Source organism: Megalops cyprinoides, chromosome 24 (genome assembly GCF_013368585.1).
Source record: "Megalops cyprinoides isolate fMegCyp1 chromosome 24, fMegCyp1.pri, whole genome shotgun sequence".
In the NCBI taxonomy this organism is placed as follows: Eukaryota; Metazoa; Chordata; class Actinopteri; order Elopiformes; family Megalopidae; genus Megalops; species Megalops cyprinoides.
Window position 1 is genome coordinate 11,818,713 of NC_050606.1, and position 22,832 is coordinate 11,841,544.

The 22,832-nt window shown below is 38.1% G+C and overlaps 1 protein-coding gene across 1 annotated transcript in view; it reads left to right on the top strand.

The window, feature by feature from the left end:
* Positions 1-22,832, top strand: part of asic1c (acid-sensing (proton-gated) ion channel 1c) — an 84,410-nt gene that overhangs the window by 55,900 nt on the left and 5,678 nt on the right. The window contains exons 4-10 of the mRNA XM_036519365.1: positions 11,471-11,621; positions 12,393-12,449; positions 14,216-14,369; positions 14,869-14,960; positions 15,763-15,842; positions 17,256-17,327; positions 20,853-20,905. Coding sequence (XP_036375258.1) covers positions 11,471-11,621; positions 12,393-12,449; positions 14,216-14,369; positions 14,869-14,960; positions 15,763-15,842; positions 17,256-17,327; positions 20,853-20,905 — 659 coding nt within the window. The remainder of the gene's footprint in view (positions 1-11,470; positions 11,622-12,392; positions 12,450-14,215; positions 14,370-14,868; positions 14,961-15,762; positions 15,843-17,255; positions 17,328-20,852; positions 20,906-22,832) is intronic.

The window sequence follows — 22,832 nt, forward strand, 5'->3', positions numbered from 1 at the left end:
GATGGTTCATTTCAGAAGGATGTCTGCTCAAGACACAAAAACGTGTTATCTCAGTGATCGCAGTTTGTTTGAATGAGAAATTGATTTGTACATCAGCCACTGTCATTATGATGTATGTCTTCCTGTACCAACATGTGACCACCTTTTCTGATCCAATCAATTATATTTGATACAACTCAAGGGTGGCTTCAGGGCCTTTGAATGAGCTTTGATTAGGATGTAATCTTTTCTGGAGGGACTGGGTATAAGCCAGAAAGACTTACCCCCAGCAAGCAAGACAGCTCCTGTCAACCAGGGGCCACCATCAAAGGTGTTCTGTAGGAAATATCCTGAAACGATTCAATGTAAATATTTCAATAATATACACAGCGTGCTTCTTTAACTTATATATGCAGTTACACAGGGTTCTTCAGATAAAATGACTTGTAATCCATTTTCTTGTCTAGTTATCCATGCAACTGGTAAACTTTGAAATCTCACTTTGCAATAAATTCAAAGAAGTCAATGACTAAGATAATATGCAGATAATCTTCTAAAACCTAACCCATTTCAGATTATAAATCATGGAAAATTTATTATAAACAAAATGTACATTGATATTTGGTTTAGAATAAACAATCTTGCTTTTGCTGAAAGTAGCTGGAATAGTAAAATTCTCATTCAGTGGATCCAAGGGAATTAAAGCATTAACTGACGTTAAACCATATATAGATTTAGGCTCAGTTCAGGTGTACATTGTCTTTAACTTTGAGTAAACAAATGTTTGGTTTTGTGTTGATTTTTTTACTGTTTTGTTTTTGGTTACTTTGTGTTTTTTGGTCATTTCTGCAACAACTCAGCTCATGATGACAGGTTGAAACAAACCAAAACAATTACTCGAAATGAAAGACAAAGTACCTAAAATTTTGTTCTTAGTATGATAAAACCCACTAACATAGGATGTTAGGATTTCATGTAACACATTGGTCACCCTTTATTTGAATGGGCTCTTTATACTCTTAAAATAAACTGATAAATACCTTGGTACTACTAATTTAACATGATGTTTTTTTATTGTACTTAGCAAACAGATTGTGAGCAGGAAGTATAGCAATAAGCAATATACTTTGCATAAATTCATGAATTTCAATGAGTGAAATGATCTAGAAGTGACTGTTTTGAAGAACCTGCCGGTTAAGATTTGCTGACTTTGAACAAATGTCAGATTTTAACACTGATATTAACAGCTAAATAAAGTGTTGTCTCTCCACAAACAAAGTGGATATACCAACTTACCAATGTAGAGTGATGGTACAACCCCTCAAAATAGAAAAAAGTCTCATACCAAAGAAGCCAAATGTGGATATAGTTGTTGTTTTTTAACTAATGCCTCCATGCTGTGGCCCATAAGCAAATTATGTCTTACATGGCTTTTTATGTCCACTGTGCATCCACTTGAGATATGTAACAACTTTGACCTCGGACAATGAATGTCAATATCTTCCTGTGTGCAAAGATTTTGAGGCACCCTTAATTTTGACTGTTCTGGAATCTGTTCTTAATTCTGAGCCACAGTTCGGATTGTTGGTGGGTGAGTTTTTGGACTGGGCAAGAGGACCACAGGTACAGTGTCATTACCATCAGGGCTCAAGATGGAACCCTATTAGCCCGGTCCTGTTGCAGTCTGGTTACAATCACAGGGCAAAAGAATACTTTCCTCCAACACTGCTGTCAAATATTGAAGGAACCCATCAGATTTGTGTTTTGTGCCTGGGAGGAATGCCTGCAGTTGGCTTGGGGGAGTGAGCTCTGTCGAGGATCAAGATCTATATTTTCAGAGTGGTAGCATTTCCTTGTGGGACTAATTTGTGGAAGAGGCTCTGTGCCTTACTGTCACTATACAAAATACTATGCTGGCATTACATGTCCCAGTGTTAAGTGTTTCAACCATACCCACTTTCATGGGAAGATTGAATGCTAAAAGCTGAAATGCTAAATGCTAAAAGCTGATATGAATACCACAGCAGTAGATTTCTCTCTTTTGTCTATCCAGCTACTCATTTAGCTCTATTGATTAATGCATATGAAGTCAGTCCCAGAGGTCCCTGGGATAATGTATAAGACAAGGTTAATATCTTCATACATTTTTTTTTTCAAGCACTGTCATCCATCTTTATTTTATATTATATTGCATTATATTAATATAGATGACTCCAATAAAGAAAGTTTTCATTTCAATCACTATTTATAGGCCAAAACATTGATTTGCTCATACTTTAAAACGCCTTGGTCAGCATGTATTTGGAAATGTGTACTGTCTCCTTACTTGAGTTATTAACGTTCTGTGCGGAGTTGAAAAGAAGCAGTAAATTATTTGTTTTTTCTTAAATAAAATTGCCTTATTGGATTTCACAAGAACAGTCAATTAGGGCACGTTTTTTTGTTCGCTCATTTGTTTTAAGAGATCTGCACTTATGAGTCACAGCTTTCAATCAGAACATAATGAGTGTACTCAGCAATTTCTGAAGTTAAAAAGAGGACACATATTTAATGTGAACATGAAGGACCACAAAGCTAACATTAGTCTGCAGTACAACTTTAACACTGTTTACATAACAGTGACCTCTCTGTCCCTCTGTGAATGGGACAAATTGTTTTTTGCATGGCATAGACTACTCAGTGACCAGTTTTGCATAGACTCAAGTATGATGGAAGCACACTACCAGCTTGTCAATTGCATAAATAATCAGGAAAATCATTCATTCAAAGTCAATAAAATGCCTGTATAAAATGTTTGTTGACTGTATTCATACAAGCAAACTGCTTAGCAACAGATATATGGAGTATTTGCAGTTTTACGTGTAGCTTTACTTGTAAACTTGATCAACAAATTAACATTTTTGTCTAAAGACACGGGAGCATCCCAAAAACAGACTTAAGAAGAGTAACTGGTAAACTGGTCAAACCTATGTGGTCAATAAGTCATGTAATTTATAGTTGACCATCTAACTGGAGTCTTTTTGAAAATTGTATCACCTTCATGGCAAAATTTCCGGGTTTTATGAATGTAAAGATGTGACTGTTCTCACTGGAGCAGCAGTACCTTGATTACAGCATAGAAGATATTGTACGATAGTACAATGGAACTGCGCTGCTATACTTTATGCTGATATGATAACCCATTGAACAGATGGTATAGTAATACTGTACCAGCATTGTACTGGCATTGCTCTGTGTGAAAGAGGTTTATGCAAACACAAGTCCACCATATTAACACTGGAGTTAAAACATGATTGGATGATTTATTTTTGTAAGTTGAATCATTTTAATTTCAAGTCATTTTATTTAAAAGTGTATACATTGGGAGGAGAGGCCAATGCTTTTAGGAAAACAACCCAAGTCACCTCCTGAGAGTTGATGCGGGGAAAAAAGAAGTGTGACAACAGAAAGACTTCACATAAAAATTTTGAGTGCTTTGACTCTCTTAATTTGAATCAACCTACTGAGAAAATGCACATTAACTTGCCTCAGTGTGCATTAACTTTAATGGAAACGCATTTCCTTGCATACATTACAATCAGACACATTATCCACAGTAGGTCAAGGCAAAATTGTCTTCGTTCCAAGATGTCCTGTGGAGGATTTTGCTTTGAGCTCTCATGATGACTCTACCCTTCCTTGCGATTGAGCCAAAACTGTTTTGTTTTTCTGAAAATGCTCCCATTTTTTGGGTGAAACCTGCACCTCCAAAATGCTGGGTATATCAGTTTCCTCACTAGCTCTGCTTTGAGAGTTTAATATGTTCAAAGAGAAAATCAAAAGAGCATGTTGCTAGTATTATCCATTCATAGGTTTTACAAAAACTTGAATTTTGCTAGAAGTTTTACCATCAACCAAAGCTCTTCGATTGCTACTTCAAAGCAGGCAGAAAGAATCGAAAAGCTTTGGTATTGTCATTCTGGGTGTATTGAATTTTCAAATCAATGTACTATAATCACCCATGTCTTTGGAATTTCTTCACAGAATGTTCAAGTGCAGTCCAGGTTTATCATGTCTTCACAGTTTTTCCAGATTGTGTATCTGCACAAATTTGTGTGCAATTTTTTGTAAAAGAAGGCAAGGAAATAGCTACTGTTTCTGCATAATATGAACACTAAGTAATGTGTGACCTTAGTCCTCATAGCGTGTATTAATAGCATGTAAAAAGACATTGGCAAGAACATTCGTACTGTGAGAACACAGAACCAAAGTCCATTCCTCTGTGAGCAGCTTCCTGGTTCAGTCAAATAACTGCCATAATCCTTATTCCCCAACAGTGTATTTCCTACCACATATCGCCGTGTACTCCCTGCATTACTGTCAGTTCTTGTCATACTCCCATTCACTGTAGAGCCTAGTCTTTCTCTGGAAGGGTGGCAGCGTCTGCAGGTTTTTGCCTTGCCCAAGTGCTTAGCCACATAAGTCCAAGTAACTATCACAGTGAGAGTTCCAGTTTCCCACCAGCTGTGGTAGAGATCTGGAAGGAAATCTTGCAGGACTGTGGCCTCCAGCAGGAGGGTCAAATCACACTGCTCTTGCGAGACGTTTATCCCTCAACTCAAACGGCAACCGATGGAGCCGACCTGGGTGCAATGAGAAAGCGGGGGCGGATGGGGTGGAGCTGGAGGGGAGGGGTCAACGGAAGACGCCGAAGGTGGAGGCTGGGTGTTCCTGACTTGCTGTTGTGTCCATTCCTCTAGTTTCTCTGCCTCTGTGCTGATGTGGCCCTGTGTTCACTCATCTCCCCCAGATGAAACATCCTATGAGGCGGGCGTAAAGGTGCAGATTCACTCCCAGGCCGAGCCGCCTTTCGTACAGGAGCTGGGCTTTGGGGTGGCCCCCGGGTTCCAGACATTTGTTTCCACACAAGAGCAGCGGGTAGCGTATGTCTGTCACCGGGGTTTGCTGCATGTCAGGCCCAGAGCCAGCTCTTCTTTCTCTGTCTCTCTCTCTCTCTCTCTGTCTCTCTCTCTCTCTCTCTGTAACGCTGGAATGCAGTCATGTCGCCCGTAGCAGCAGCAGCCCACGCCATCAACACCCATCCACGTGTCATACCTGTCACCCTCATTGTCACCCCCCCTTCTCATTGGTCCTCTTCAGGGAGAGAACATCACCTCGTCCCTCCTGGCTAACCCATTGAGCCGTCACAATGTTTCTGTAACGTCACAGCAACGTTGTGCTAAGTCTTTGTCTTCACTGAAGGAGCTGGCTTTGCCCCAAACTGCCTCACTCTCTAAATACAAGCATGCGGCCGTATGGTGTCCTGCTATGCGTTCTGTTTGGGTTGTATCTGTTTACTCCTTGGTTGTTATCTGATGTTGTGTTAGTTTAATTGCCATTTTGTTGTTTCGTTATGTTTGGTTAAGGAGCTACCATGGTTCTTTTTTGAGGTTTTAATTCCTGTCAAAACCAGTACCCAGCTACAAGCTATTGAAACTGTACTTGACTGTATCATATTTGTGATTGGAATGTGCCTCTCTGCGATTTATTTCTGTCATAACCTGTCATCCTGTCAACATGGCTCTTAATTTTCTAAAGCAGAATGAGGAGCCATGTCTGTAAAGGACACTGAAAGATCTAAGGACATTGTGATGTCATTGTGACATTGGCAGCAATATTATTGTTAGCGCACGGGGGCTGAAATAGAGCTCAAATTAACAAGCGTAATTTCTTCTTTGCCTCTGACCAGGGTTTCTGAGAGTGCGGTAATTAACATTCAGAAGACCTTCTTTGTTATTTTGCAGTTTACAGTGTATCCATTACTTTCCTGATACACAAAAAAGTGTGTTATTGATCTCAAACTTCAGGCCTCAGGAGTAATCTCCAAACTAAAGCTTATCCAATATCTTTAGAGGTGAATTCAGCTCAAGAGATTTAAGGTATATAGATTTCATCTTTAATGAGAGCTGCAAATAATATCAAACCTGTGCTCCTGAAATTTGTTTTAAAGATTTCATTATTTCAATGAGTTCTCTACAGAGCTGACTTGATTGTATCAGTTGTTTCCTGTTGGAAAAGTAAACATATTATCTATGACATGTGTTGAAAACTAATAAAGAGGCTATTTCTTTCCACAGTGGTTATTTTGGTCTATTCCACTGTGATCACTAGGGAAAAGTGTACTGTATATATGTACAGACTTCAATGTTTGTTATGAGTCAGACCTTACGGTTATTATGGTTGTTTCGATAAGAAATTGGACAAAAAGGGGCCAGGTCTTGGTGCTGTATTGGTATGGAGCATGCCCCACCAACCTGAAACTTGGCAGATGGTGTACCTGCCATTCCAATACTGTATATAGTATATAGCTGTTGTATGACAATGGCTATTGTAGTATTAGCTCATTGTTGTCCTCTTTGACCCATACCTACCCTTGTTTAATTTCCACAATAAAAATACTGAGTAGGGAATAGGATGTGTCTGTGTTCAGTACTGTGAGGAAATGCACTGCAATAATTCAGAGCAGGGCTGATGGTAAAAGAATGGCATCGATTTCATATTGAGTTGCAGTTGACTTATCCTGAACTGTAGAGGAAGTCCTGGTTTGCCTGTTCCCTAACCACTGTGACTTGTTTGGGATTGATGGATGGAGAACAGTTTCATTCAATACCTTGATCTGCTTTTAATATTGGGAGCCCAGCACTAGGCAAGATCAGAGAAGCAGAGGTCTGTTTAACCTTCCTCTGTCTCCACAAAGACAAGCTGTCATTTGCTCACCGTCATTTTGACTGCTCCATCAGTTCACAGTAATATGAAAAGTGAAAGGCAACTGGATTGAACTTGAACATTATATTGGAGGGATTTCAACTAATCAGCATGCCAAGCAGTAAAAATACCTTGGCAAACTGTAGAGTGGTGTATAAACACACATAAAGAAGTTAACAGCAGGAAAATTAAATGTATCCAACAAAATCAGCCGGGCAATAAAATTACATATACATCATCAAATATATGCTGAAACACCAAATTTAAAAAAGCAATTTTTAAAATGGTAAATCTGCTTAAAACAACACTTTTAAGTGATTGTGTCACTATGGAGTGAACCTCTGTGCATCAGAATGGCACCGCCATCAGATTTTGTTATTGTAGGGCTTGGTGGTGCTTCACTCCTGTGTGTTAGTGGCTGTTCCTTTAGGCTTTTACATGTTAGTTGCCTTTGTTGGGTTCTTATAAAACAACTTTTGATGGAGGCTAAATTCAGGGTGCTGTGATGGCACTGCATCCAGCTACCTGCAAGCCCCAGCTTTCACAAAGCTACCAGACTAGGCCTTCTTTTCAAGGGTAGTTTTTTCTTAAAGTTTTAGACGATCATCACCTTCCATCCAGAGGGAAAACACGGAACGGTTTCTGTGAATTACTAACCCTATAAGGGACCATAAACTGGCTGAGGAAGTTTACAGGAGATGAGAGGAATACAAGAAACTGTATGCATAATCGGAGGAACAGCAGGGTACACTGCCGGCTCAATATGCATGTTAAAAAATGATCTTAGGGCAAGTGACATGAAATTAGAAATGAAAATGTTTCTGCACGTCATGATGCTGATAGACTCTGACTGCTTGTGGCATATTTTAATATCAAATATGTTTACTGAAAAATGAAAAGCAATGACGAGATATGCTAAAAAATGTTAAGGTGGGAAGCCACCAGACTGATATGAAACACTTTGTTGTTAAGAATCACAAAAAGGACAATACACTGTATGTACTAATTCCCCCCGGCTACGAACATTAATATTGGAGGCAAATCACAGGTTATAATTCAGTGTTGTTGTTGTATAGCTCAAGAAAATATCCCAAGAGGATCAATCGATTAAGAAATATGACAAGTGATTGTGCATCTGGTCTAGCTTGAGAATACAGTGCTGTTAAATGCCTCCACTTTGAATAGATTTTAAGGAAATGCTCTGTGGGTAGCATTGCAACAAGTATAAAACAATTAGAACTTTGGAAAGTTCACTGTGTGCTGAATGCCCTAATGCCTCTTGGGGCAAGCTCACTGAAATGCAACAATTGTAATTAAACCGGAGGGTAGAGGGAGAATTTTTAAAATTTAATATCTTATGGGCTTATGGAAGGTTATGGATGGCTTGCCAATATCTGTGATATTCAGGAAACCAAAAGACATTAGTCTTAAAAATACTTTTTGTATCAGTCAACCTGATTCCATATCCTGAAGTAGTAAATTTCACTGTCACACTAAGCAATTAGCAAACTTTCCTGCTCTTTGCCAAAATACTGACGTGTGCTTCTCATACAGTTGTTCAACCACATTGCTTTGCTGATGTATTGCATGTGGCAATAACAATGCAATCTCTATCAATGAATATAATGAAGAAAGGTTACATGGGTGATTGCACCCAATGTACAATCAATGGAAGGAATCGAGCAAAAAATTTGTCGCTCCTTTTATAAATGATTCCATTGGATGGGTTGAATTGGTTATTATGCCCCTGTTTTGCTGTGTACAGCACTGTCTCCTGTCTCTTTCAGCTCTGCATTTTGGTTATTTTAGAACCGGTGTCCTCAGATAAAGCGCGGAATAATTCATCAGGTGCTTGTTTGATCGCCGCGCGGCACCAAAGTGTTCACGGATGATTTATGCTCTTGGAACTGAAGCTGTGTTTTGACCGAGGATTTAATTGGTTGGTTCACTTGGGTTTCTGTGGGTGGAGGCCATTGAAAATCCCATCTAAATGCCTCAGCTAACTCTGAATAGATTTGCATCACAAAGGCACAGAAAGTCTTGGCTCTTTTATTTGGTATTTTAAAAGGCGCGGAAAAAGCAGATCCTCATCAACGGCAAGAACAGACGTGGAAAGTAAACGTAACAAGTGTAAAAAGTGTCAAGTGGTTTGGATCGTAAAACATTGTTGGCCACCTGTTCCGCATCAGTGCTTCTTGTCGCCCTTTTTGCTGCCCTTTTAAACACCGCTGTATCTGGGGGTCTGTTGGAAAGTTATTTTTGTTTGATTCCCAAAAATGCATGTTGCTTTGAGGTTCTGGTAGGTAATTCCAACAGCCATTTTATTACTGAATCATAACAGACAAATATCGTAATAAAGCCAGCAGACTAATCAGTTGTGACATTAATGTTTAAAAATGATTACACAAGGCCATAGTATAATGCAGGGACTGTTTATTTGTCTATAACTCAAACAGTATAATAAAGTGACATAACTTATATTACATTTAGGTAATTGTATTATCTAAATGGTATTGGTAGAGCAGAAACAAAATGCTGTGGAATTATTCAATATCCATATCCAAATAACTGAAAAAAGAAAAATGGTAACAGCTCCACCATAATCACATAATGGTTTTTTAGGGTGCTTCATGTCCTTGTGATTTATGTACCATTATTCATAGAAGACCATGGCTTTATTATAGACATCTACATAAACATGTGCAGCCAAATAACAGTTCAGTGACCTTTCCACTGCTGTCATTGCTTTTATAACACACACATATTTATATATCCGAAAACACAATGGAAAATGGCAAATATTTTCATTTAAGGAATAGTTATGAATACCATATTATATATACCCACTGATATAAACAGACATTTAGGTTTTACCCCCTGTGGTTTGAAATAATTGCTGATACACTTTTGTGAATTATTTTGGGGGAAGGCACTGAAGAGGATTCTTTCAGAAAATGGCAGGACAATTTAACTGTTCATTGTAATTTAGTCAAGAGCAATTGCATAAATTGAAAGAAAGACAACATCAACCGTTGGATATCTTGCATATTAGTGTTGTAGTCTTTAAGATTGCTCATAATGACTCATCTTTCCTACCATTTCAATGTCAATGTAAAAGATATAATACAAAGTCATTCAGAAAGTCTTCAGTAAACTTTGTACATATTGTTCATCGTGAAGGTGTTTACCAAGTTGTTAAACAAAACTAATCATGAGTAATTATGCATACCTTTCTATTTAGAATCATGCTTAAGTTCCCAGTAAAATAGCATTGATTTGCTATTTTCTGCTGATTTACTGGAATGTTTAAAAACATTTATCACCATTTGTTGAATTGTCTTGTCATGATGACATGACATCATGATAGTATGTGAACATACTATATAATATAGCTGTATTTTTGTTGTAGGATGCAACTCTCACTCATCTCATTGAATATTGCAATAACATATAATAATGACATTTTGATTTCCATACATTTTAAATGATCTTTTTTCACTTTACCAGAATCTAGTAATCATTGTGCAAGGTGAACAAAATTGTTAATGTATTCATTTCACTGGTTTGGTTTATGTTGTCAGATTTTTTTTACCCTATCAGTATGGTAATACATCAATTTCTCAATCCATGGTCCTGCCCCAAAGCTTGAACTATGTGATTGTGGGTGATTCCAGTATGAACACACAATGAAACAATCATAAATTAATTGTCACAGGCAAACTTTGGTTTGGGAGACATGTTACCTTCCCATATTTAAAAAAAAAACCCTCCCCCATGTCTTAGAAAGAGAACACTCTGCAGAATGATGTAAACCTTTCATGACGGCACTGCTGTGAAGGAAATCGGTTTGTCTTGCTTTGAACTCACTTCTCCACCACTCCTGTATTGAATTGAAAGTTATTTTACAGAAGACAAATGAGCTGCATTTCAATGACTCCATATTTTCAGTATTTTCTTTTATAAAACCATCCTGTTTTGCTGCAAACATTCCAAACACTTGTAACTAAGTTTTTTTGTTTCGGTTTATATTTAACCAGTTGAGTAGCAGATGTTTTATTTTCTGCATTGGCTCTTGTACAAAGCAATTTGCAAAGATTTGATAAAAGACAAAAACTACCCAGACTCCTTTACTCTGGTGTCCTGTCTGAAGTTGTGTGCTTCTTTTAAATGTCTCCATTTCCCATGATCCTCTGCTTCTTCCTCAGGAATTCTTTGGCATCTGTGACTTCCTGCATGATGTCTGCTTGTGGCTTTCCGTGAGCTGTGATTAAAGATACTTCCACCTGTTAAATTTTATTTACTGTTTCTGAGTACTATTCTTGCTATGCACTCCGCTGAATATGCATCAGTATTTGTGAAACTTTGTATGATTGTAAGTAAATGTATCACTGCCTTAAGTCAATGTACCCTCTGTGGCGCCATAGATTATATCATAACAGAACTGTTAATAAACACTAAAAAGTGCAAACAGTATTCAAGTAGTAGTCTCAGACAGTTTCTTACATTAATTGGGATAACTGTCATTATAATTAGTCCCAAAACTACTTTTTGAGGTAACACTGAAAATTACTGTGGATGTACAGGGGTAACCATGCCAAAGGAGTGTATTCCCGGCGGCATGTGTTCTGTATACTGGGCGTCAGTAGGTTGCTTTGAGCTGGCTTTTGGAGGAGCTCAGCTTGATGCGATGTTATTGACTGCTGATATTCTGCATCGGTTTTAAACGATGTGTTGTGGTCTATCTCAGCTTCAGTATCTGCCTCCGCCCTGGGGAGACTGCAAGTCCACCCCGATCGACTCGGAGTTCTTCTCCACGTACAGCATCACAGCCTGCCGCATCGACTGCGAGACGCGCTACCTGGTGGAGAACTGCAACTGTAGAATGGTGCACATGCCAGGTACTGTGCTGATGCGGGCCCCCGATAAATCCTGTTGCCTGAGAATATCAGTGTTTCTTGCATAAAGAGGGATTCCTCTGTGAGTCAAATCTCATAACGGTTATGCTTCAAAGTTACTATATGAACCTGGAGAGAGGGGGAAGGTTAAAAGAGAAAACCTGTCATTTGAGTTAGGTAATTGGAGGTGAGTCAAGTAAATTTCAGGATTGTGTACTGTATTTTGATGTTTGAACACCAGAAGGCGACCATTTCACCTTTTTTGTTTGTTTTCTTGTCACATAAACGAAAGAAAGGGAAACCTGTTTTACATCACATAATTATAATGGGTTATTTTACAAATTGAATGCAAAAAGGTATCGTTATTTTTCAGGCGTCGCACTAAGGCAGGAATCTCTCTGCTTTTTATCTTCTCCTAACACAATTTATTCTCTGTTCGGAGCGTATGTAATTTTCTGATGCCGTATTTGCGTTGCAAATCAAGCCGCTTTCAGGTGGTGGCTTTCCCCCCGTGTAGAAAATGTAGTGAACCTCCCACACTATCTCTTTGAAATTATGCTTAACACGATGAAATGGGTAGAGAAAATTGTGGCATGCCAGTAAAGTCATTTTTCTGATTTAGTCTTCGTTTTCTTGTGCTGAGGAAAGGGGGGGGAAAGCCTTTTGCTCCTGGTGCATGTGTTGCAGATGAAAACCGCCTCCACGACATATTGGTCTTCCCATGGCACTTTGCAGATATGGTAAACGTTTATCCTCTCATGTCGAATTTTACAGGGACTTCAACCGTATGCACACCTGAGCAGTACAAAGACTGTGCTGACCCAGCTTTAGGTAAGGTGTGATGTTCAGAGGATGTTCAAAACTGGTCTTTGTATATCCAGCATACCCCTGATGTCACATGAATTTGAGGTGGCATTGCCCAGTTCACTTGCAGTGAGCTAAACAGGCAAAACTCTGGTAGATGGGAGATGAAGTCCCAAAGAGCCAAAGGTGATGGAGTATGTTTGAACTGCTGTAGCACTGCACTTCACCTTTCATCTGCCCCTGAAACAGCTGACAATGTAGTATTAATTCATGGCGCACAGTTTCCACTGAAATGAGTTGCGCGGGAGTTTAAGAACCACCATGAATCTGGAAGCATCAGTGAAATGACAGCATCCACAATCCACAAGACAGCATCAGTCTGTGTGAATAAGAATCAAATGTGCCCCCCAAACTAATCAGACCGGCAGTTTAGAAGCACTTGCAAATCAGTGAATCAGACTACTTGATTAAGTTGCTAAGAACTTAATCCCATTTTTTTTCCACCCCTAATTAGTCGTTATTTAAATTTTATGGAAAGTGAACAATGGCAGCAGATGCACCACATTTGCATGTTGCCGTGGTGGACATAATTGATGGTGTTTGGTTGCTGCTTCTTAGCATCAGAACAAATAAACATATCCCAACATGTTGAGCGTATTTGTGATCGTAATTTTGTCTAATTGCTGGCATTTGTCACACAGCTGCTAGTCAGTATGCACTCGCCAGAAAACAATAAACACATCAAACTGTACTGAAGATTCAAAGGCTATAATGGAAAGGGCTGTTTCTTATCTCTGTCAACAAGCCAACTCCTAGAAACACCTCACTACATTAAAGTGACAGTTAAGATGGTACGAATAGTATGTGTTGAGCCCATATAAGGTGATTCATTTCACCTAACTTTAATTTATGCAATCTTAATATTCCCATTGGCTTTCTGAAGAAATAACCAACTCAAATCAGTTTTTTTGGGGAAAAAAAATTCAAAGGTTCAAATCATTTGAAATGTCATTCTCTACAGTGACACCCCATGGCAGACAAGCATCATTATATCTGATGCAGCATAGTAGCCACTTGAGGCTTACATACATTAAACTTGTTTTCTTACTTGCATTCTCGTTTAAGCTTTGTTAAACATGTTACAGAGTCATTCTGTGTGAGGTGTAGCTGAATCCCAATGGATGACTAGATTTTGCTTCTGTTGAGGCTCCAGGGCCTCACTTCATAACCCTGTTGAATTGGAAAGTTCCAGACCAATGTGTCCAATCTTTTGACCTCTCCCTCCCACCATTGCATTCTGGAGCCCAAAGATCCCACAATTTGAAACATGCCCCTCAAATTCAGACTGATCACAGGTTATAAAACAAAGTCTTTTCTTGGCAGAAAATTTGATTAGAACAGCTTCTGACTTTTCTTTTACTATTATACAAGTGCATTTTTCTTATTCTAAGTATGCAGAACATAATTGTCTGCCAAAAACATATTTCTCATCACAAGGTTATTTTTGTGGAATAACGTTACATGATTTATTTGTTTGTTTCTTTACCGTGCAGGGAAAAATATCACACAAAATATTCCATATATCTGGAACATATGATTTTTCCCCAGTTTTTATATTGTTATAAAGAAATTTATTTCAGAAGGAAGCAATCTCGTTCGGAACAATGGCTGTGTAATAAAGTCCTTTGTCGAATAAAGAAAACTTCAAACTCCCCGCTGCGCATTAACACACAGTGCAGCAGAAGTGTCTCGTCAGCGTGCTTGTGTGTGAAGTCTGGTTAAAATGTCTGCAGATTTCCTGGTTGAGAAGGACAACGATTACTGCGTGTGCGAGACCCCCTGCAACATGACCCGCTATGGAAAGGAGCTCTCCATGGTCAAAATCCCCAGTAAAGCCTCTGCCAAGTACCTGGCCAAGAAATTCAACAAGACAGAGCAGTACATCGGGTAAGCAGTGGGTCTCAATGACCCAGAGCGGTTTCTTATTTTTTTTTGGTGCAGTCCATTGGCCTGTGAATGAGGGATGACTGTGCCCTCCATGCGTCTGCCTAATTGTGAATGTTCTATAACTTTAGTGCAGGTCATGGCCAGTACTTGGCACAGTACGTGACACAGTCATTTTACAGGTGCAAAGGAGTTTGTTACCGCAATAATATGGCTTAGGAGGTGTCTCTCCTGTTATCAGTACAGACTTATTGCCGTCTCAGCATGCAATACATCCCTCACTCACTTTTTGTCAGTTACATCATACGTGTGCATGATGAGTCCTTAATTATGTGGTGATGCAATTATGTAAAATGATGGTAATATTTTTAAGACATTAAAGGGAAGTATTTATACAGTATGATCCTTCCATCCTTCCAAACACAAACACACACCATCTTGATCAGGCTGAATTTTGTCAACTGACCATGTCTGCCAAATATGTTGTTTTATTCAATTTCAGAGAGAACATATTAGTCCTGGACATCTTCTTTGAGGCTTTGAACTATGAGAAGATTGAGCAGAAGAAAGCATACGAAGTGGCAGGCCTGCTTGGTGAGGCCTTTGCAGTTTTGTCCGGATTGAGAGAGCTGAAGCTGGAGATAGCTGATTCGTAGAGTCCTTTTGGTGCAGTCACAAGTTGTGTTGACATGCTGCTCAAAAATACAGATTCACTGATCTTCATTCAATGTGGATTGACTGAAATGGTATGCACTGTGAAGGAGATAAGCCATCAAGATTATGTTAAAAATCAGTGAATCTGTGTAGAACGTTTCGCAGCACGATGCCATCAAAGGTTACCATAGTGCAATCCATGTTGCAGCCTTCCTCTTTGGGAATCAGTGACTGGTTTCATAGGATATGTGCAATAGCAACCAGTGCATTCTCTAGCCATCAACAACTTCCTCCAGCATTCAACAGAACACAGATGAAAAGACTTTCTTGCCAGAGGTTGTGAGAATGCTAATGCATTATGCTTCAGTATCAGGAAACATTCTGAGAAAAATAGCCCCGAACTGTATTATTAAATGACATCAGTGTTGTGATATTATACAATAACAAAATTATCCATAGTAAAGTTACCACAAAACACTAAACCGTAGATGATGTTTTAATTAATGTTAAAAAGATACTGAACTGAACAATTGGACTGTGAGGTTTATAAGCCAGTCAGTTTATTAACTTTTAAAGAATGCATAATTCATGATCCCTTCATATAGTGCTTTTAGAGGTGCCAAAATTTTATACTGAAGGTTACAAAATATTAAATTATTGTTTTGAATTATAAAGATTGACACTTGGCACATGTCCAAAATTTTTTGATCAAATAACAGACTGGCAAACATTTCATCCACAGGTGACATTGGTGGACAGATGGGCTTGTTTATCGGCGCCAGTGTTTTGACAATATTGGAAATATTTGACTACTTATATGAGGTACGTAGTCACTTTTGTGTTTGGTTGGTTTTTGTCTTGTAAAATGATGACTTTTCTTGAACCAAGCAGATGTGGCATTGCTGGCTGAAGAGCCACAGTGATGAGAAAAAATGGGTAGCATGCTGTTTGCAGAGCAGTGTGAAGCAAAGCACTGAGTTATTGAACTACTTGTGTAAGAGGTTCGGCGCAAATTGGTGGGTACTACCAATGACACTCAATTATCCTGTAGATAGAGTAAAGACAGACTTGATTGCAGTTTCAACAAAACCAATTTGGCTACAGCAACAATTTTGTTAATAATCCCAATCAAGGACATAGAAAGGTCACATGCCATACATAACATGCCAATATAAAATGTTTAATTGAGTGGGGCTTTTTTTCTCAACTCATTCTCATTTTTTTCCTCAGACCATAGTGGATACATATGCATTGACAAATTAAAATTATCGATTTGAAATCAAATGTGCATTGAATCACTTGTGGAGCAAGATAAATGATTTTTCCTGTTGTTCACCAAATGCTATGGCAGGCCATAGTTTCCCCCATTGAAGATGATTGAAAATGCACTCCACAAGCATTGATTTTCATCTATGCAATACTGGAGGCAGCCTATCTGGAAAATATGGGAGAGGATTATTGGTTTAACGATCATTTAGAATAAAGACACCCAATGATTTAGACACACATTAAACAGGAGGAGCTGCCATCAATAGTATTCATCAAAAACAGAACACCCAAATTTAACCTGACTGCAGTTTCCTTAAGTCTGAGTAATGAATTGTGTATTTTCTATACCTACAAGAAATCTGGAGATTGTTGAAAGAAATTTCATTTAAGGATAAAAAAAAACCCTCTCTTAAATGCACTACCGATGCTGAGCGATTGGGATACTGCTGGAATTTGTGCATACTTACACTTGACAAGTTTAGGACTTACAACCTCTCATTTGTGGAAACTTACACTGTCAGTTCAATAAAAATCGACCACCACTCAAGCCTACCACACATGTTACACATACACACGATTTTAGCTCTTTTAATAGGCCCTACAGATTTTCTCTGGATTTGCTGTGATCTTTGTTAAGTTGGTGAGACATACAGTTCCCCCGAGTACTTCCATGTGTCAGCCGTCATGGTAGCATATTGGGTTTACTAACAGCACATTCTTAGGCCGTGCTATAATTTTCCAGAATCCCAATATGTTTGCTGGACTTGAACAGAAATACCTGGCAGGACACAATGCAGAGCTATGCACCATATTAACCTGAAAGGTTTTTGAAAGGCACATTTGTATATTAGTAACAATATTAGTTGCAGCAGTACTGGTTTTACGTTGCTGGTAGAGATGATGTCCGTTTTAGACATTTATGTCTTGCTTTTTCTCCCATTTGTGCTTTCGGCTCATTCTGTGTAGGTGTTTAAAGATAAAATCCTGGGCTACTTCATACGCAAGAAACGGCCACGACGGTGTCAGAGCGACAATCTGGTAACTAACTCCCTCTCCTGCCTCTGCAAAACCTGTGCTCCGTTCAGTGCCTGAATGTTGACATGATTGTGGTTTGTGTGGAGGAGGTCAGGTCTTTTTTCCAGAACGTAAGTGGGTGATGGTCTGTCTCTCTATGCCCCAACTGACTTCAAGGCAACTCTTACCAGTTGCATTTGTTGCCTTAAGAAATAATTATCTCCCATGTTCAATGCAAGAATTTTTGCTGCTTGAACTGCAGCAAAATATCTTCAAAATAAGTGTAAAACTCCCTTCCCTAAATGCAGGCAGTGTTCAAAAGACTGAAAGTCTTTCTTAATATTGTAATGAGCATTCAACGGACACAGACCATTTCCTAATGAGGACACGATCGTATCTACTGAGGGAACTAAGTGTAAATGCCCTTCTGTGACTTCCCTTTCTAAAAGTGCTCCAAGCAAAAAGCACATCTGTTGGATGACAGTTATATGGCCCTTTAAGGACTCCTTAGTGTGCGAGATTCTGAAAAAAAGACATGCGCCTCTGTCTCTGCCTGAATGATATGCATGCACGGTTGCTTCATTTGTGAAGATCAGCTCAGATGCTGGTGTAGCCGAACATTGGAAGAATGGAATCACTGCAAGATGTATATGTACAATGATATGTATCTCTGGATACCAGGGGACAGAATCGTAATGTCTGATACTCATCTTGATATTTCTAAATCATCCCCCAATCAATGCCTGGGGGAGGGGCTACTATACAGGTAAAAGTGACCAATCATATTCCCCAACAAAGGTCTGAGCTGAACATCTAAGCATCTAAGCATCAAAGTGACACATTAGAATTTTGAACGTATGGCTTTGAATTTCTTTGTTTTGTTTTGTTTTGGGTTTTTTTATTGTGGTTACTTGTGGTGGTTGTTCTCTGAATATGATTTATAGTGCATACCATCAATTTGGAAAGATTCCCAAGAGATACGAGATAAGACCCTTCCTTTTAAAACTGGTAGTTTAGAGGAAAGATGCAGCAAAACTGCATTCAGAATATTTGCATAATATAATAAAATACTTTAAGAAATAAAACTGCAAGTTCTATTGAGGAATGATAATATACGTAATTGAGTATATATACATGTGTTTTATGTCTGTGCTTTATAATGGCATTATCAGTCCTTTTGAACAAATATCATTACATTTTTTCTTCCTGTTTTTCTTGTATTGCATTTAGGCACTAACAGAAATATGTCTCTTTACAAGATATAGAACTTATTGAAATGAACAATCATATGTATTGGATACTACTTAATTTTGTTGCATGTTTTAATTTTCCTTTCAATTATAAATTGTGAGATTCTGAGGCATAATAAAATGACCCAACAACATGCTATATTTTTCAGCAAGTAATATCAAAGTTAAGATATAATAATAGCAGAAACCGAAGAAAGATGACCTGCTCTATACCGTTACTTAACCATTTACCTTTTCCATTTTACCAGTTGTTAACTTCAGTTATTCTGAATTATTTTTGCACTAGTTGTAAATGTTTTAGTATTTGTTATTTTTTTCTGCCATGTGTTTATTTTACTTTTTAAAAGTAGCTTTATCAGTAGTTCATTGTGATTGTGGCATTCCTAAGTCAGTGTTTCATACTTTCTGTTTTAACTTGCTATGCTTTCAGTACTGTGCAAAACAGTCTTCTAATACCTGCAGAATAAATTCATGATTCACTACATATGCTATCTTGGCAGTTCGACACTTGTTTTACGTTTACCAATTATACTGATAAAAGAAATAAAGATTTCTTACCTCATGCCATATTTTTCACCCCACAGTGTTTTTGGGGAGTCTAAAAAATGAAGATATCTCTGTTAGCCTTACTATTGCATGGTAGATATTCAGCAATTTTAGTTGTCATATAAAATAGTGCTTTTTGTTGTTGTTGTTTTAAGTGACAATTGGTCCAATCCTAGCATGTTACAATGAATGTGAATGTATTTCTTTATATTTGTAGTCTCCTTAACACAGCTATGGGGTCATGGTATTGCCAGTGCTCATGAGTCAGTAACTTGCTCAATATGTTAGCTGCAGCCGATAGCGCTTATTGTAACATGCTGTTCAGTGTTTTGTTTTCTTTTTCGCTCTTGAGTTTGTGACTGAGCAGCACCTTGCTCACTATCACACTCACATTTTAGATATCAACACCAGGATGAATGTAGAGATCATTTTGTCGCTAATAATCATGCAATAACATCAACAGCTGCACTCCAGGGCATGAACAATCTGGCAAAATGTTTAATGTAATAATTACTTGTCATTTTGTACCACTCTGACATTCAGACGAATGAAACCGTAGGAATGACATTGAAGGGAATTCTCTGGCTGCAAATTGCACAAATTCCATACTTTTTTTTTAACCAATGCTCACTCTCTTCTGATTACTGAAGACTTCCCATGTGACATGGCTGAGACAAAAAAAACGCTATACACAGGTTTCATGGAAACAGTGAACCTCAGGCTACTAGTTATGCGATGGATTAGGAAGTAACTGCACATGCTGGTAAAGATCAATTACCAGCCATGATCATTTCTCCAGAATACCCTTCACAATACCTGTGTTCTATTGATAATGCCAGTTGTGACACAGATCCACAGAGAGACTGCCATCTTAATTGTATCTTGTACCTGTGCTAAAAAAGGGTTTCTCGGAAATCCAGTCTTACTTAATAATAATACTTAATAATACTTAATGTATCTCATTATATTAACTCAAGCCCTAATACAATTAATATAATAAAATATAACAATTATTATATGTCATGTATAAATGGAATACTTTATTCAATATTGCTAAATGATAATGTAGGAAAGTTTTTAAAAATTTACTTCCATACATGGAGGTCATAATATATGTTTAGTAGTTTGTGAATTTAACCTTTAATAGAGCCTTAATTAACCTTAATATATTTGGCGTTTATTCTGTATTTTAGCACATATCAATGTTGGTGCATTTATGTAAAAGAGAATGTAAAAGAGAGTTAATCTTTGGTTATATAATCCTTTTCAGATATCATTCAATTAAGCAATTGAATGTAATTGAGTATTAAGCAATTAATACACTCAATACAGTGGCTCCAGTAGTGATTAAAAAGAACAAGAGAATTTTATTTAAAAATCTTTTTGAAGTGGTATGAAAAGTAGAAAAAGTGACTGCTGAAGTATAATATCTATTTATAGTATGTCTCAAGATTGTGCATAATGTATGAAAGTCTTTTTTCATAAAACAAGTATTAAACAACAGTATCCGCACAGTATTTTCATTAAGTATATATCAAAAATGTTTTTAATATAAAAAAATAAAAAAGTAAAAACATTTTAACATGTCAAGATGTTGATGTTCTGGAGTGCCTTATTCCATTGTACCCAATGACCACAATGATTTGTTTTGAAACACTTGTTATTTACTTAACCTCTGCATTGTATTATTATTTATTTTCTTTTTTTATTTCATTCACCTTCTTCATCTTTCTTTTCATCATGTCTATTCCAGGAATTTCCAGAGAACCCAACCAGCCCTGGTGTCACGCCTAATCATGCCCCCAGGTAGCGATCCCCATTGACAATAGACCCTCCTTCCCACTCTCTCTCTCTGTTCAGACACACCGGGATCCATCTCATACCTTGCACCGTTACTAATTAACTTAACCCTTTCAGTTCCAGCTGGTTTGGTGGTTTCAGTTCCAGCTGGTTTGCTGGTTTTCTGTTCAAAATGGGAGCTTGTACTGTGGTCTACATATGAAGTTCAAACAACAGACAATAATTTCCCTTGAATTAGATAAATTCTTGTGATAATCATAAACGGATGTAAAGCCATAACTGGCACGCCAGTGTGTTTTTTTTTTCCTCAGAAGATTACATTGAGGGTGAACGCTTGCAAATTTAAGTTAGTCTTATCTTGGAGTGCTCTCGCATGCACACTGTGGATTAGGCCTCTTTGGAAGCCTTCTGAGGTGGCAAACCTTTTTATCTGTGAACTTAGCTATCATGCAGTTTGGAGAAGAGTGAAGGAAGAGAATTTTTAATTAGCTTATTAATTTTCAGGTATAACAGTCGGAACAGTCCATCCTTCCACTGCGGTGATTCCATCGGTAATGTGTGATTGAAACGGCTCTTATTTCAGCGGTTAAGATGTCTTTCATGCACATGAATTTGTGTGTGTGAGTGGGTCAGATGCTTTTTAGGTAAAATGTAATTGCGTACATGTAATCTCAGGGGCTGCAGGTGAAAGGGGGAGACCAGAGCCCAAATACAGAGAGGGCAAGCAGTCAAACAGGAGGGCAAGCTAATAAAGTGCAGTACGCAGTGGACAGTGTGGCACACTGTAGTCTCTGCAGGGACTGGCTGTGGCAACATGGAAAAAAAGTGAGAAGTAGGGACAGGGCCGGTAAGACTGAGACTGTCCTGCCCCATTATGAACAGCATCTTTGTGACTCAGACAATGTCTGATTCACACACAGAATTTCAAAATCAGATTTTTTTTTTTCTTTCACCGTCCTTCAAACAGTCAAAAAGCTAGCCTTATTCAAATGAAGTTGTGTAGAGGGGTTGCAGGAAATTAGATCTTATAAATAGAAATGGGGCCATTTTTTATTCTTTTTCGGGTTTTAGGAGCAGTATTCTATATCAGTTGCAGATAATTTACATTGATGTTAGAGATGCCTGATAGAAAGACTTTGCAGTTATCCAATCTAGATATAATAAATCATGGATCAGCTTTTCTGCTTCTTTTAGGAAAGGGAAAGACCTATTTTTGTTTCCATGTTTCTGTGTATCTTAGTTAAAAAATGCCAGTCGTGAAATATTTTCCTGTGAGTTTTGAAAGAAAAATCTGGGTCAGTTGTAACCCTAAGGTCTTTAATAATTAACTTTCGAGTCACTGAGTAACCATCTTGCTTGCAAAAGTTTTCTGTGGCTTTCTGAAGGTTTTTCAGGCATAGGACTATCATGCTGTGTCTTTAAGGCAGGCTTCTAGTAAAGTGATTGGTAGGTCTCCACCAGTTTTCACTGATGCATAGAGTTGTGCATTCTCTGAATAGCAATGGAATCTTTTTTTTCCTGTGTACAAATGACAGTTCTAAGTGGCAGCATTTATTACTGGATGAGCAAAAGCCCTAAACATGAATTGTATGGGACTCGGAAATGTCTTCATTTATTTGTATGAAAACTGAAATCTGTCAGATAAGTGCAATCCGAGCGCAAAGAGCCCTCTTTCCTTTAGACTAACAATGTTTTCAAGTTTATTCAAGACGATGTAGTCATCCCATCAGTGATTAAATGGCAGTACCCAGGCCATGAAGGAGACCTAGGCACACTGTATTATCACATTGAGACTGCTGGAATGATAGGGAATGACACTGAAGTTGTTAAATGTGAATATTTTTCTTTGTGGGCAAAGAAATAATGTGCATGTATGTATATATGTGTATGTATGTATGTCCATGTATACGTCCATTTCAAGGACAGTGGGTAC